The sequence below is a fragment of the Oryzias latipes genome, chromosome 12 (genome assembly GCF_053564925.1).
Source record: "Oryzias latipes strain Hd-rR chromosome 12, Olatipes_Hd-rR_3.1".
In the NCBI taxonomy this organism is placed as follows: Eukaryota; Metazoa; Chordata; class Actinopteri; order Beloniformes; family Adrianichthyidae; genus Oryzias; species Oryzias latipes.
The window spans coordinates 20,444,242-20,460,041 of NC_136248.1; the positions used below are offsets into that span (position 1 = coordinate 20,444,242).

General features: G+C 39.8%; 2 protein-coding genes across 4 annotated transcripts; one reads left to right on the top strand and one right to left on the bottom strand.

Moving 5' to 3' along the window:
* Positions 1 to 2,063: 2,063 nt before the first annotated feature.
* Positions 2,064 to 8,648, bottom strand: wbp1 (WW domain binding protein 1). Its single transcript, XM_004074896.5, has 4 exons — positions 8,379 to 8,648; positions 7,466 to 7,568; positions 7,001 to 7,168; positions 2,064 to 6,424 (listed from the first exon to the last, which is right to left on the bottom strand). Exons 1-4 carry the CDS (start codon positions 8,439 to 8,441, stop codon positions 5,928 to 5,930), a joined length of 831 nt encoding a protein of 276 aa, XP_004074944.1. The 5' UTR covers positions 8,442 to 8,648; the 3' UTR covers positions 2,064 to 5,927.
* A 1,065-nt stretch (positions 8,649 to 9,713) lies between these two features.
* LOC101160749 (ADP-ribosylation factor-like protein 3) lies at positions 9,714 to 13,385 on the top strand. 3 transcript variants are annotated; one of them, XM_004074761.5, is made up of 6 exons: positions 9,714 to 9,844; positions 10,518 to 10,661; positions 10,761 to 10,877; positions 10,955 to 11,005; positions 11,158 to 11,343; positions 12,927 to 13,385. In XM_004074761.5, exons 1-6 carry the CDS (start codon positions 9,842 to 9,844, stop codon positions 12,972 to 12,974), a joined length of 549 nt encoding a protein of 182 aa, XP_004074809.1. In that variant the 5' UTR covers positions 9,714 to 9,841; the 3' UTR covers positions 12,975 to 13,385. The 3 variants fall into 3 exon arrangements, with proteins under 3 accessions (XP_004074809.1, XP_078811856.1, XP_078811855.1); XM_078955730.1 differs by having other exon boundaries at positions 11,158 to 11,304; positions 12,927 to 13,122; XM_078955729.1 differs by lacking the exon at positions 12,927 to 13,385 and having other exon boundaries at positions 11,158 to 11,552.
* Positions 13,386 to 15,800: the final 2,415 nt, after the last annotated feature.

The following is a 15,800-nucleotide window of genomic DNA, read 5'->3' on the forward strand; positions in this document are numbered from 1 at the left end:
TGTAAAACTGCGTCTTATATTTCAAAGCAGAGCCTTACAAACCATTTCTCAACCTGTGGATGTCAGACTGAATGGATCAGCTCAGACTTCTCTTTGTGTTTGAACACTACCATGACTTTTGTTTGGCTGTATTTGTTTTTAATACAAATATTACCTCTGCTTCTATGCTGAATACGCCATATATCCTGTGTAGTGAACAAGTTTGTCCAGTTCTGATGCAAAGTTTGCAAAGACGTCCATATTTGCTCCTGCCAGCTCACTTTATACATTGACCCCATTACACTGTATATTGTTCTGTATGGTATCTGTCTGTCTGATGCTGGTTTTAATGTAGGAAACATGGGTTTATTTTCCAGCAATCAATTTCTTTTTCTAATTTATTAAAGTTTTTGGACCTTTTAGGTGTAAAATCTGACTCATTTTTTAATTAAAGGCTCAATCTTTTTTTTTTTTTTTCTCTGTTATTTATTTTTCACAAAACGTAAAGAAAACAAAGGTTGATTTTAAATAATAAGTACAGGAATGCCTGGAAAACTTTTGTAAGTAAACAAAACCAAAAAAACATTTGTAGGGTTTTATGTTTGTTTTGTATTTATCACCAAAACTTGACCTCTGGCACTTTTTTATATCCCAGTTTTTTTCCAGTTTCTAGCATTGTTTACTTTTGACATTTTAGTGCTCAGGCACCATGTGAGTCTTTGTGACAAGTTTTATGAAGAGAGTGTTTGCAAAAAAAAAAAAAAAAAAAAGGACTAGACAAACACTAAACAAAGTGAAAAACATTCCCAACATCCTTATGCGTGGAGTCCATTTAATGTAAACCTCAGTTTATTATTTGTGAATTACAGAGCCTTTATTCTGAAAGGATAGAGGAATATTCTCCAAAGTGAATATAATAAAAAAGTTAGACAGTTATGTTAAAAAAACAAAAAGCAGAAGAGGCAGCATCAGTTTGTGCATAAAAATGCGTGCAAATGTGGAACCTTCATATGATAAATTAAGAGGAAAAATTCTTGATTTTCTTTCAGTATAAATAGTGACAGATGGAGGAGCGTGTTTGCCTGTCTTAAAACTTTTTTAAATATTCATTTTTGAAATGAGGTTATGTTGTTAGATGAAACCTTCTTTATTCCTGCTTTGCTTGAGAGCATTGACGTTTGCAGGCCTCTTGTTTACCAGCAGCTCTCCTGACGTCTTTTCACAGCATTTCAATCAAAAGCTGGACTTTGACTGAATCTCGTTCCGTTTTTTTGCGTCAGACATTCTGATGGACGGCTGTGCTTTACGTCGTCGTCCTGTGTCACTGATGGACTACTATTTGACAGACGGAAGCTGCGTGTGGCTGCAGAAGGCTGAAACATCAGAGTTTAGTACCAAAACTCTGTGACTGATTTTAGAAAAATGGTTCCACCTCTACTTATTTGTCTCGTCTATCCAAATAGAAATATTTTTGTTTGAACTTGGCTGGTGCAAATATCCAGCGAGGTTGTTTTTGCTGGCCGTCTTTGGTCAATAACTTTCTGTTTGACCTTGAGTTTTTCAAAGAATCCCAGCTGCCGTGAGTGTTTTCCAGCCTACGTGTAAATCTCGCTTCTTCTATCAAACTGAAATTGACCTTCAAACCCTTCTAGTAAAAAAATAAATAAATAAAATCACATTCTTGCCATGTTGTCAGTTTTTTCAACATATTGAAATTACTCCCTTGAAGCAGTTTTACCTCATTTCAAATATATATTTTACTTTGAGGTACATTTCTTGTATTTCTTTACGCAATAACCTACTTTTATAGTAAGAATTACCTATTTTATGAATGAAAGTTCCACCTTTGATCCATTTAAATCGATCATTTTGAAGTTGATTGTCTCAACCAAATAAAATTTGTTTTGTTTGTTTAAAAAAGGAATTCTTCAGTCAAATCATGCTGAGTCATTAATTCAATTCAATTTGTATTCTTGAGAATCAAACGGGTTCAGTATTTTGTACCAGTCACAGCTGAAAACACCCCAAAAACTTGAGTGAACTTTAAAAAAAAAAAAAAAAGGACACAAGAACCGACAGTCATGTCATTGTGGTAGCATTTTAAGTATATATATATTTTTTACAAACTCTCTTAAACAAATATGTATTACACAGACCGACCAAAGTAAATTACAGTACAGTGCAGTGCCATGAGTACTGAGAGTTCTATTGCTTGCGCTGGGGCCCACAGACAGGACAGAGAAAGGGGTCGCAGCAGGTTTTCTGTGTTGTTTTTTTTGCATAGCCTGGTAGAGAACAGTTTACAGAGATGTGTGATGCAGACAGAACGGTGACACAAACTGCTTTGGCGCTCTGGAGACACGTGGCGGTAACGGTAACCCTGAGAATGTAAAACCAAACGGACCGTAGTGACAACAAACCGCACGCGTGGAGTGGTACAGTCGCAGCCAAGCGTGAGAACGCCACACGTTAGGCGATTCAGTCGACGGTCGGGCCTGCATGAGGTGGAAGCCACCGCGTTTTCGTTACCAAGGATTCCCGGTGCAGCTGAGCAAAACAAACAAGCCTCTGGTTTGTGTTGCTAAGCCACGCGCGGGTGGAGGAGGCGGATTTGTGGTCAACAAAGAGGCGTCACATCCACACATGCAGCGGGTGAAGCTCTGATTGCATCACGCACCTCTGTGGAGGTTCACAAACAAGTAGGCAAAGTTAAAGCCTAGAAAACACACACACACACACACACACACAGAGTCATGTACAATCAGCTGACAGAGAAATGTGAACTGCACCACAACATTCAGAGATCCGACTCCCATCCCGCTGCACACATTCGTGTTAGGAAGTGGATTTCTACAAATGTGGTTTAAGGATGAATTGACATCTGCCAAACAATTCAAGATAGCCCTTACTCTCAGTAAACATGTGAAAAACCAGGAGGCATAGCTTAGTTTGGTTATCATGATTTTATGGACCCCCCCAGTTCAAAATGCACAAAATCCCCCTGATCTTTCCCTCCCCACAAAGTTTTTCCTCCAACTTTGCAAATAGGCAAAGGTGCACCTTAGCATTAAAGGTCAATTCTGTTTGTGTTCTTGTCCTCAAAAGCCCCCAAAACTGAATATAATTCACAATAAATCCATTAAAACAAGTTTTTTTTTCAAATTGTTTTTTCTCATGCTTTTAACTCTACAATCTAACTGCAGCCAGATATGTAGAAACAAAATCCGTAATGAGCACAACGCAAAAATCTGGCAAAAAATAAAAAAATAATAACCCATCAGTGCCACAGCTAACTAGACGCACAGTATTTTCAACTTCTCAGTAACAAAACCAACCCAAGGTGAAAGCTGTGAGGAAACATCCGACAGCGTCGGTCCACAGGCTTTTCTTTTTTTTAAGTTTACATACCACATCCTTTATTCACAAAAAAGCTAATTCCCAAGATCAGATGCTATCTAAAGACGCAAAGCCTCTCCTACTCTGGCTTTAAGAACCATGCTCACGACTACACAAACTTTACAATTCCAAGGAGAAGACAAGCACCCAACTACTCTAATAAGGCAGGATCACCACAGACAGAGGCTCAGATTTACTCCGCGCCTCAACGATCGAGACATCCGCTCTACAGAAATGCAACAAGGCTGCTTGACAAACGCAGTCAGGAGGGGGGAAAAAAAATGATGTTACTTCTGCTAACACGTGTGCAGCCATGCTCACAGTGGAACCGCTCCTCTGGAAAGGTCATTGTTGAGTTAGCATGGCTTCACGTTCAAGCACCTGCCAGCGCCCACACAGGCGGGCTTGCTTTTCCGCCTCCAGCTGTTGCCCGTTTTCTGCCGTTTCTTTTCATGGTCGTCTCTGCTACATGCGAGCCACATCAGACGGCACTGTTCATGTTCCCGAAAGCAAAACGTTTGCATCGAACAAAAACTAGAAAAGCATCGAATCCATGGGAGTCTTTTAACAGATTTCAGTGCAGATCAGTACAAAAAGTTTCAGAATAACCTGAATGTAGTCTGGGATAAAGCAATAAAATAAAATGTACAATTGTTTTCAGCCCAGTGTGGCCACAAACTGCTTATTCAGGCTGTGGCGTTTTGAAAAAGTTTGCTGACAAGATCGTATCGAGATGGTGAGAACAGCTAATGAGAAGCAGATGTGACCTGAGTCTTTACACTGTGCTCGTTTTGGCAAACACAGAGCAGACAAAAAAAATCAAGAGAATGAGGAGAATTGCTCAAAACTCGACCTAAAAAGTACATCAACCGACCGCTCAGTCTGTGTCAGCTTATTAACAAAGATTTCTTTTGTGAGTTACCATTCTGAAGCAAAGATTATCTATTGATTTGAGTGCCTTCTGGGAGCTAAAGTGGCCTGAATGTGATCAGAGTCAATCACTGATCTGACGGAAAGAAGCTGCAGAGCAGAGTTTGCAATCATCTCGACTTGCTAACGCACCTCTGCTGTCAGTGGAAAATACCACCGCACCCCCCCCCCCTCTCTCTCTTTTAAACGCATACTGCCAAGTACTAGACAGAACAACAGACCCAAGACTACACTGGCAACCTAGCTACCAGCACTGCATACCAAAATATCCTGGCTTACACGCTCCTAAAAACAAATCCCAGCTATATCCAGACACAAAAAAAAGGGGTCGACCTCTGTCCGTTTCCTGACCTCAAACGGAGCCCCGCGCTGAGCAGCCGATGGGGTGAAAGCAGGTGGTGAAACAGTCCCCCCCCCCAAAAAAAATGCTACTCTATATAAACAAAATTATGGAGGGGGAAAAAACAGAGCATCTACCGTAATTGTTCGTTTCCCTTTATTCTTTCAGCACAAAAACAAACTGTCCACAACGCACACACAGTCCTGCACAAACGTTTGCTGCAAATAATGGTGACCCGTGTGGCATTCACTGACGAACATCTGGTTAAAAGAGGAAAACCCAAAGAGCACGTACATCCTTCAATATTAGCACGCAAACTACATTGTGAGCGATCAGATTCCTGTTAACGTTTGTTCACGGACAAACCAAAAAGAGCCACCTTAGGGCGCTTCTATTCAAGAGGAAATCCTAGGTTGCTCTGTTCCTCTACTGTTTCCTGCAGTCAGGGACTGGAGAGGGTGGTTGCATGCATGCCATTAATAAATCACTGAAGTGCTGAGCACCTCTTAGATCATGCTAATTAACGGACACTCAGCTGTTGTGATGTCAACGTGGATGTCGGGTTGGAGTGACATTTAAACATCAAACAACAGTCTGATCTCTGCTCTGCTTGAGTGTCCCCACCCAAATCCTACAATCTTCAAAATAATAATAATAATAAATGATAAATGCTGGTTGCTGTGACCTCAGAGCTGACGTCAGTGCAGCTGCGCCCTCGACTCCTCGGAAAGGAAAAGGAGCGTTATTACTTTTAGCTTTGTCCCATACCACGCTGCTTTAACTGCCTCGTTTTAGGGAGGTCGCTCGTGGCAGGGGCGCGGGGAGATGTGCTGCTGACTGTGTTGGCATGTCTATGCGTGACCCCCTCCCCTCCTGCAGGAGGTTAGATGCCAACTGGCAGGGATGAGCAGAAATGTTTTGAACCTATGAAGGTGGCAGGGCAGAAAAGGAAAGGTGGCAGCAGTGCTGAAGGAGACAGCAAGGAGAACGGTGAGTTTTGGTTTAAGTCACAATCAACTGCTGTCTTCTCACACCCATAGCTGTGTTTAAAAAAAAAGAGAATAACAGCAGGTGTTTGTTGTTTCTCCCATTGAGAAGAGAAAGAAGGAGGAGAAGCCTCAACAGCGCTGTAACAGACCGGTTATCATCGTCATCCTTTAAATGGCAAATGTCTGTGTTTGTTCAAAGAACAGACAGAGCCTGTGGCGACAATAATGGCAACGGTTACCATCCTGTGGGATGCAGGAGGCTGCACTTGTTGGCGAGTTAGTTGGGCTGAGGATCACACCATGTGGTCTCCAGAGCCGGTTTGGCTGGGCATGTCCGAGTTGCCCTCCTTCGGTCCCAAAGGTTCCTGCTGAGAGGCGGAGCAGCAGTCTCTGTTGGACATGTTGCATGTCCGGTGCTCAGCGCCGCTCTCCTCTTCCAGCCCCGAGCCCTCGCAGACATCCAGCTGGCAAACACACACCTCAATCCCCGAGTCGCCGGTGACATGCCTGCGGCGAGTGACAAGCTCCTCGTCCTCCTCTGCATTCCCTTCTGCCTGACGCTGAGCTTGTGGTGGGAGCACAGACACCTCCTGGCTCGATGATGAGCTGGAGGCCACCCCGGACTGTGCCTGAGGCGGGGGCTGTTGCACGAAGGAGGCGTCTGTCTGGCGTAGCTGTGGGGGTAAGGCTGGGGCCGACTCCGGAGGGTTTTCGGAGTATGGAGGAGGTGGAGTCGGGGGGTGGCCGACCACCTCCTCGTAGTCGGGAAGCTTGCAGTCATTCCAGAACCCTGAAGGTCGACAGAAACAAAAGCATTCGCCTGAGCAAACACACGTCTTCCATTCATCTGTTGACATTTGTCATTTTCAAAGTCATCAGCCTAACAAAGAATGATTACAGTAGGTACTTCATTAGGTTACCACAGAGGTGAATAAACACGAGGAAGGACAGGAGATGTTGAGATTTCTGCCTGAGTCACTGTCTATGTATGTGCAGAGTCAAGAGTCGTGTTCTCATTCTTGACTTGAAGTCAAACATGTTCACCACAGGTTTGGGACTCAGTCAGGCACACATCTGACCCAACTCCCAATTTGTTACATTAGTAGACCTGATATCCTGTTTCTGCCAATGACCAGAGTAACCTTCCACATTAGAGGAGCTGAAGCTTTAGTGAGAAACACAAAATTCAATACAGAATTAGTCAATTTGGAGCCCAGTAAGGCCAAATCAAGTGAACTAGAAGTTATGACTGAGAGAAGCAGACTGTTTCTTTGAGATATGTTGACGGCATACCTCAAAGAAACTCAAGAACACGTCAAAAAAAAGAGGCAGACTAAAAACCTTCTAAAAGGTAATAAAAACTCACTTAAATTCAAAGGAGGAGGCGAAATGAAGGAGCTGGAGGCTCCTTGATAGGCCATGAGGCTGATCTCACGCTGTCGCTGCTCCTGCTGCAGGCGCATTTTAACCCTGCGGTGTCTGTAGGCGCAGCAGCAGCTGAGCATTATGATGAGCGTCCACACCAACCAAAACCCTGCAAGACAAATACAGCCTAGAAGTAAAAACCAACACCAGAACTACAGATGCATTGATAAACAAAACCGAGACCACTTCATGAGCTAAAAAAACAAACAGGAAAAGCCACTGAAAGCCACAGAAGTTAATAGACTTTATGTGAAAGTGAAACTAATTTGAAAGCAATCTAAGGTTTAAAAAAAAATGTACTAGTAGCACAAGCTTAAATGATCAAAAGCCATAGTTATTAGGTCAAGAATCTTAAAAAATTAACAAAAGAATATTAGACAAACCCTTAAAATGCAGTTATACTTACACCAGAGTTCATAATAGTATGTGCAGCACTGCGAGTCGGCACAGCAGTACCCCATTTCACAGCGATACTCCTTATCTGTTACCCCAAAACAAAACTCTTTGCCCTGAAATCACACAAAGCAAACACACAAGAAAGCCCCGAGTCAACACACAAACCCACAACTGAAAAATAAACAACAAAATAACTCGACCTGTCTTGCTGTTAAAGGGATTTCATGTATTTATTTTTCCATTTTTGTCATTTTTAAACTGGTTAGAGAGTATAAATGTACTGATATTTAGTGGTGCAACATGACAAAGTAAGAATAAAATTAAAAAAATTATAATTCAGAAACAGTGAAACAAATGGGGTCAAGTTAGCGTCAAATTGAACTAAGTCGTTTGCCTGTTTCATTATTAAAAAGCCGTATTATAAACAAGAAATTCTAATTGCTCAGAAAGAAACCACCTTAATTAGTTTGAAATGCCACTGAAAAATACCAGATAAAGATTTCAAATAATTATTTTTACCATAAATTTATTTGAAAACAAAGAATTAATATGGACGACATAAACTCGATGCTTTGAACGGTTTGCTAATTGTTCTGTGGCTAAAGTGAAGCTGCAGAAGAATAACATGTCGATTTACCGGACTCCTGTGTTAGCACGGCCTAATGTTAATCTACACAAAATATTGTGTCACGGAATTGATAAGACACATGCCCGGGTTGGAAAATAACATTTTCCATCTTGTTAGCCGAAAAAAAGTATTAACAAACTTTTGAAAACTGACGTCATCTGCACAACACAGGAGTGTGCCCTGTTCCCTTTGTGGGAAAGACAAAAAGAATCGTACTGGAGGCCTTCGCGCAGCCCAGAAGCCGGGGTCTCTGCTACAAGATTGCGCCGAGCCCGTGAGCTCCAGCGCAGCTTACCTCTACTAGACAGGTCCCGGTGCAAAGAAGACCTACAATGGATCCCACTGCTTTCTGTGGCATTTTTCTGGGTTTTCGGCCGAAATTACAACCCTAATCATAAAGCAGTCAGTTAAGAGACGAGGCAGATAGCTGAAACTAGTAGCGGATCAGCCACCCTCGGACATGTTTTTGTTGTTTGACCGAGAAGACGGGTCGGGCTAATATGTATCCCCAGACATCGACTCAGCGATAGAGGGCGCTGTTTCCACCTGTGAACTGTGAACCTATGACATTCTCAATTTTTTAAAATGTATTTAAGAACCATCACATTTTTTCTATTCATACATTATATCCATTATCATACTTCATAAACTGCACTTCTAAATACAAATATTGTACATTTCTATTTAATTAAAGCAAGCCTTAATCTAAACCAGGGGACTCAAAACTTTTTGATATTATATATATATATATATATATATCTTCTTCCTCTTTCGGCTTCTCCCATCAGGGGTTGCCACAGCGAACAAGTCGCATGGTAAACTTGGCAATGTTTTACGCCGGATGCCCTTCCTGACGCAACCTTCTCAAACCGGGCTTGGAACCGGCACAGGGGTAGAGAAGGGAACAGGGAGCAGCCCGGAGTCGAACCCTGGTTTCACGGATGGAAGGCGCCGCAAACCAGCACGAGCTAAACCGGCTATATATATATATATATATATATATATATATGTATATATATATATGTATATTTATATATATATATATATATTACTGTGGATTTTAATTTTGAAGACCAAAAATCAAATTAAGAAACATTTTATGTCAACGTTAAATCTTGCTTCATACCATGTGAAATGTTGCATACTCTTAAATGCTCTCTGTGAAGTTCTACATTTAAATCACGTGAACAGGAAAACAACACAGATATGACACAAATAGATCTGTTCTTGTCATGTAGCCATAGATTGTTGCCACAGGTTTACAACACCTTAAAAAAAAATCCAGGTCCAAAGACAATCAAAGTCGACAATGCGTACATGCTGTATTTAGACAGTGCTGGGAACACATAGCCTGTGGATCGGTGGAAAATTGAACGCGGGCAGCATTTGCTCCATGCGCTGGATTTTGGACATGCCCGAAGACCCAAATAAATGCACGTATATGTCTTTTTTTGTGCAAATGGTCTTTATAAATAAAAAAAAATTGTAAGGAATAAAGCTGCGACAGACTTGCGACCTGTCCAGGGTGTCCCCTGCCTTCGCCCACAAGTGGCCGGGATAGGCTCCGGCAGCCCCGTGACCCCGAAAGGGAATAAAATTTTTAAATTTACCCCCTTTCCTAATCTGGTTGTTTGAACTGACGTCACTGTTTCCCTGGCAACAATCCTTGACAGCTGTTTACTCAAGTGGCATGATAGGAAGGATGTTAATCCACTCAGCATGAGCATCAGCAACTAGAGCACCTAAGGAGAAGAAGACATGGTGAGTTTGTTTAAACCTGTCGTTGATATTTAATGATGACTGAGTGTCTGGCCCGTATTTACACAAAGAATGGTTGTGCTTTTACGAGATATTACTGCTTTAATCCAGAGTAGTTAAGCTATTGAGCTCCAGTTTACGCGGTTGGGTTTTTTTTTTCTTATGGGTTACTTTCTAAATTTATTTTGAAGGGAATCTAATAGTTACTCTACAGTAAGCTTTTAAAGTGAAAAGAAACAAAATGGAAAATTATTTTTAAAACTTTTTAAAATTAAAGATTCCTCTGACTTGTAAGACGTTTATGTTTTGGGTTTAGATTTAGCCTGTACACAAAAAAACGGGTAAAATACCAATCAGATCTGTTGATTCTGTTGAATTGGCTTCAAATAATAGGCTGATTAACTCTCCCTCAGCAAAATAAACATAAACAGCCTAAGCCAAAGCCGCCTCTGCGACTCTGTGGTAACAAGCCACTTACTGTGCAGATCCCTTTTCTTGGCCGACCGAAGAGCACTTCTGACCTGCTATATTTATAGATTTATTAGTGGCTGTAGAGGTCAACAGATGAATTCTTGCACAGTAGATGGTGCTAGCTCTTAGGAAGAGCCTCTCTGATTCATGTTTGCAGTGAGGAAATTCTCACAGGTGTTCTTCCATTTTTCTTTGTTTTTTGCAGGGCTTGTTGTCCATCCTTCGGAGACTGAAGCAGTCTCCGGACCATGAGGTGCGCCTACTGCTGCTCGGATTGGACAACGCTGGCAAAACCACCCTGCTGAAGCAGCTGGCTGCTGAAGACATCAGCCACATCACTCCAACGCAAGTGCGTCCACGTTCTCATTTCGTTTCCTCTCAAAAGCAAATCCGAAAGTGTAAGCCAGTTTAGAATGAAATCATGATCCTTGATGTAATCTTTTAACAGGGATTTAACATAAAGAGCGTGCAAGCTTCTGGCTTCAAGCTGAACGTTTGGGACATTGGAGGGCAGCGCAAGATCCGTCCTTACTGGAGAAGTTACTTTGACAACACAGATGTGCTGGTAGATTTAATTTGAAAGGAGAAGGACCCTTTTTGCTAACAGTCCTGTCAACCCCTGTTCTGCTGGATTGTTCACAGATCTATGTCATTGACAGCTCAGACAGGAAAAGGTTGGACGAGACAAGTTTGGTAAGATTTTCACATGTTTTTGTGTCTTTGTTTAGTGGTCGCAGCATGGCATTCTAAAAGGACAGCATTTAACAGCAACACACTGGTACTTAAAAACATGAGCTCAGAGTTTTCGTTTTCCGTCACTGATTGAGAATCATCTGTCCGTCCAGGAGCTCGCCGACTTGCTGGAGGAGGAGAAGCTCGCTGGCGTGCCGCTGCTAATCTTTGCCAACAAACAGGACTTAATGACGGCCTCTCCTGCATCCGTGCTGGCGGAGAGTCTCAACCTGCACACCATCAGAGATCGCATGTGGCAGGTGCAGGCTTGCTCAGCACTCACCGCAGAGGGAGTGCAGGTAGATGCAACAAACACTGCCTGCAAACTCACCAAGCTGGAGACAGAATGGCTGTCAGTGTGGCAACAAATCTCTTGACAGATTTTAAACTTGATGGAATGCATTACATAATGTGTTTCAATGGGGTAAAAAAAAGACTAGTCTGTGAGCCCATTTCTTTCAATTCTGCTTTTTGTGCCTCTTTAAACCAGAGTTCCAGCTTTGTGCTTTCTGCTTGTGAGGATTGATTGTACAATATCCAAACGGGATATCCAAGTACAATGATAGATCATTGGATACTCAAGTAAAAGGAGGAATAGGAATCATACTATATCATATTGATATGCTACTTATTCCTGTCTTCTTACTGTAAACGGCTGGCCCGGGACCAGAGGCACACATTTTGTTTTATCCCTGTGGTAAAATGACAATAAAGTTTCCTGATTCCTAAAAGTAACCTAGTGTGAAAAGTATGCGTCCAATACTTACAAGAGTGAAAGTATAAAAGTAACTGATGACAAAAGTCTTAAGGAACAGTTTGACCTTCTGTGGTTTATATTTAAAACTTGTTTGCAGAAGCTGAAACACATTTTTTCTGTCATGAGAAGGAACTTGTTCTGGTTTACAGTCTTTTAATATGTTAAAAACCCATGTTGGCTTATATTTTGATTTGGAGAAAAAAAGAATGTGTTTTGTCTTATTGGAGAAAAAACGCAGCACACATCCCTACTGCTTTACAAACGTAATAAACAAGATTCTTTATCTTTAACTGAGATTTCAGCATTTCTCCACATCCCAGCATGTTTACTCTATACTGGCCCATGCTGCTGTTTAACTTTTAATGCATTTTTCCTGCTACTGCTGACATAAGCACAGATTTCATTTTGTGTGTAAAGAAACAAAGACAGGAAAAAGTAACTTGTCAGTTACAGTGTAACTGAGTAGGAGTACAGGTCTATAACTTGATCAAAATAAATACTATTGTGCAGAAGAGGTTTTTGAAGAACTTTTTTACCAAAAGTTACTTAAGTAAATGCAATTGAGTAAGTGTGCTTTATTACTACCCAGCTCTTGAATGTACTACATCTATTCAATGCTGTTAGAAGCTTTATTGGTTTCTTTGAGTATACTTTCATTTCTGCGCCGGTTTTGACTATAACTTATGGTCTTTAAAGTCACAAAAATATTAAAGTTTTACCAGTGAATGTTAAAAGGTTTGAGCAATTGGGGGAAAAAGCTGAAATGTTTGTCAGTTATTTTGAGTCATGCTGCTGCTTGTTTTTAAAGGACAGACATGTCAGTTTTCTTGTCCACATGCATTTGTGAGGATCAAATACAGTATCTGAACAAAGGCACTAAAAGTATGAAGATAGAAGTGTTGTTGATGCAAGTTGAAATCCAATAAAATTCATCAAAATTTTAGTGGAGAGTTTAAAACCATAAAATGTAGAAAAAGTCCTCCTATAGCCAACTTTTTAGGAAATCTAAGATCATCTATATTGATAGGTTTTTTAAAATTATTTTATAATGTTTTAAATTACTGTATCATTTTTCATTAAACCATCTTAAAACTATGTTTCATAATCTTTTCTTGTCTTTCATAGGATGGCATGACATGGGTGTGCAGAAACATAAAATTTCGGAAGAAATAATTCCGCCACCAAAGACATTTTTCAGCGGTAACACATTTTTATTTCTTTTATTTTAGTTTTTCCTACAGTCAGAGAAGTGATTGACTTGATATATCCTTTTATAGTTTTTTTTAAATTACTGCCCTCTTTTGATCTCTGCAAAATCTGTATTAGTCTGTAAATAATCAGTTTTTATTTATTTGTTTGTTTATTGTTTTTTCAAATATTCTCTTTATGGAGTTGAAAAAAAATTGTTCAGGAGTTCTGCAGATATATCTTATGAACGCTAGAGGGCGACCTTATGCCAATTTCTTTTCGTCACATCTTAACAATCAATTCTCATCCTCTAACCAGCATAGTGGTTGTTTCCTTTCACTTGTTCTGTTCATAATCGTCCTCCAAAAGAGACCATTAAAACAAAAACACACCTTCCCTATTACTGTTAGATGGATTTTAAGTCACAGACTCACAGAGGAGGCCCAATCAGCAGTAATCAACAGGACCTTATGTGTTTTGCTCATTCCTATTCTGAAATTCTGCCTTACAGAAAATTCAAAAGTCACCAAAAACCAAGAACCACACTAAAAAGAAGCAGTCATTCTCTCTTGTATTTTGTAATGAACCTCAAACACCTTGTTCATCCAGCTGGTTTGATTTCCACCATGTTCATCACGATTTTACCAGAAAATCGTTTTGTTTTGTAGTTTTTTGTGCTACATTTGCTAAAAATGCTCCTAATCTGAACTGGATGGATGCACCACTGTGATCAAAGAGGGCATTTACATACAGACCTTTTCCAGGACTAATAGTTCTCCAATACAATTTGCATTTATATAGTCCCCTTCATACCAACATGATTTGGCACCTTTGCCCATGATAAAAATAAACCTCCTTCTTTGGCCTTGACTGACTGCCCTGCTGCTGCTGCTGTTGCTGCTGTGTGTGCATTTGTGTGTTCCTCCTACTCTGCATGTGTAAGGTTGGCTGATTTTAATATATCAGAGCTGCCCGGTCCTCTGATGGAGCCTGGAATGAGTGCAGAACCACTCAGAACTGGCATCATGGTGGTTTAAGGCGCCACAGGGAGTTTGCGGTTTTAGTTTCTGCATACGCGTTCCTGCTTTAGCATTTTTGTTTGTGTTGTGTTTGGGAAAACTCAAACGTGAGACTCAAATTTCAAAAGAGATAGATAAATAGTTGAATACTTTTGTAGTTTTTCTTTTTTCTTTTTTAATTAAACGAGCTGTTTTATGCCATAACGTTTTTTTTTCTCAAGAAAATAATGTTAAAAAATGAAATTTTAATTCAAGTAAGATATTATTAGATTCCAATGCTAAATGATCATATCAAATAAAACACTGTATCTTCACTTGTTTCAATTTCTGCATGACGCAGGCTGATTAATCTGTTCCCATTTCTTTAAAATGGAATAGAAATCAGAAGGCAAATGCTGTGAAACGCTCTTAAACTCAAATGAATAAAAGTGCAATTGCCAAACAGAGGAGTGAATTGGAGCAACCAGTCCTAGTTACCTCTAGCTCTATCATCAAAGAGGCAGTCAGGCCTGCATAAGGCCATAAATCACAGGATTTTCCCAGCCTCTCAGGCCAACCAGTCCCACTTCCACGCAGGAGAAGCCAAGAGCACTGAGTCTGATTGACTCACGCGGACAACATGACCGAGGGACAGAGATTATGTGCGTAATTAAAGGTCTTTTTTTATTTCAGAATGAGGTCGGTGACTTTTAAAGAACCAGCAAACCACAAAGCGAGTGTCAAAAAAAAGTTAAATGCAGTAAAAGTGTAAGAGATTAAAAATGTCACTATTGTCTATTGGTATGATAACTAAATGCTGTATGTTAATAAATAATATTGTTTTCCAAAATCACATTGTTTGTTTTTTGTAAAGAAATACATTTAAGCAGTCAGAAAAAGCCTTATTAAACAGATATATCACACTGTGTGCACCTAAAAAGAACACAATTTCAAACTTCTGCATGACATTTTCAATATATATCAAATGTTTTGTGTTGTTGTTTTAGTCCAATGCATTGACTACCAACTTTTTTTTTTTAATTCTTGTAAATTTTAATGTATAAATTGCAAGGAATTTGTTTTTTGCACTCATTAAACATTATTTCTTGATTGAACCCTGCAGACATTTTGAACTGATTTGAAAAGTTTTTTTTGTCCGAATGATTAAACAATGTGACAGTAGCAACAAAGATGTTAAAATATTGAATCTTTTTTTGTCCCATGATGGCTCTATTATGCTGGTAAATATTTTTCTGCTATTTACTGTCAAAACAGACAAATATGTATCTGTTTAAATCAGCGTATTAAAGCGGATAATGCAGCTAGCCAAATAAAGCTAATGAAGAATGAAGCCCTGTTATGGTTGATTGATAAGAGATCAACAGTGTTTACAACAAAACAAGAACATTGGACCAGGCAAGCTTTTAGGAATCAAACATACCGTAGATTTAAAAAAAATGGAAACATATTTTATGTGTGTCTATAAAAAATGCAGTATAATTCATTTTAAATTGTTCACGAGACAGACCACTACTTTTATTAATCATCGCAGTTTCATTTTATACATGGGATGAGGAACTGCATTATATGCATTTACCTTGACTAAGCAAAGAAAAAGGTTCCAGTGACAAAACTATCGAATTGTTCTCATTACTAACTAATAAAATAACTTTTTTTTTAACATTCCTGGTGTCCACACTTCACATACATAAAATCAGCTATTTTTCTTTCCTTCAGTGAAATGTGATGCATTTTCTTTATCTAATAATGATTTTGTTTATTGATTTAATAATGAAAAACCGTTGTGTGAATC

Coding starts and splice junctions, on each gene's coding strand:
- LOC101160749 (XM_078955729.1), top strand. Junction 10,662..10,760: donor GCCACATCACTCCAACGCAA/GTGCGTCCACGT, acceptor ATCTTTTAACAG/GGATTTAACATAAAGAGCGT. Junction 11,006..11,157: donor GGTTGGACGAGACAAGTTTG/GTAAGATTTTCA, acceptor CTGTCCGTCCAG/GAGCTCGCCGACTTGCTGGA.
- wbp1 (XM_004074896.5), bottom strand. CDS start 8,441: ATGCCACAGAAAGCAGTGGGATCCATTGTAGGTCTTCTTTGCACCGGG. Junction 7,169..7,465: donor ATACTATTATGAACTCTGGT/GTAAGTATAACT, acceptor TTTGTCTTGCAG/GGTTTTGGTTGGTGTGGACG. Junction 6,425..7,000: donor GCCTCCTCCTTTGAATTTAA/GTGAGTTTTTAT, acceptor GTCGACCTTCAG/GGTTCTGGAATGACTGCAAG.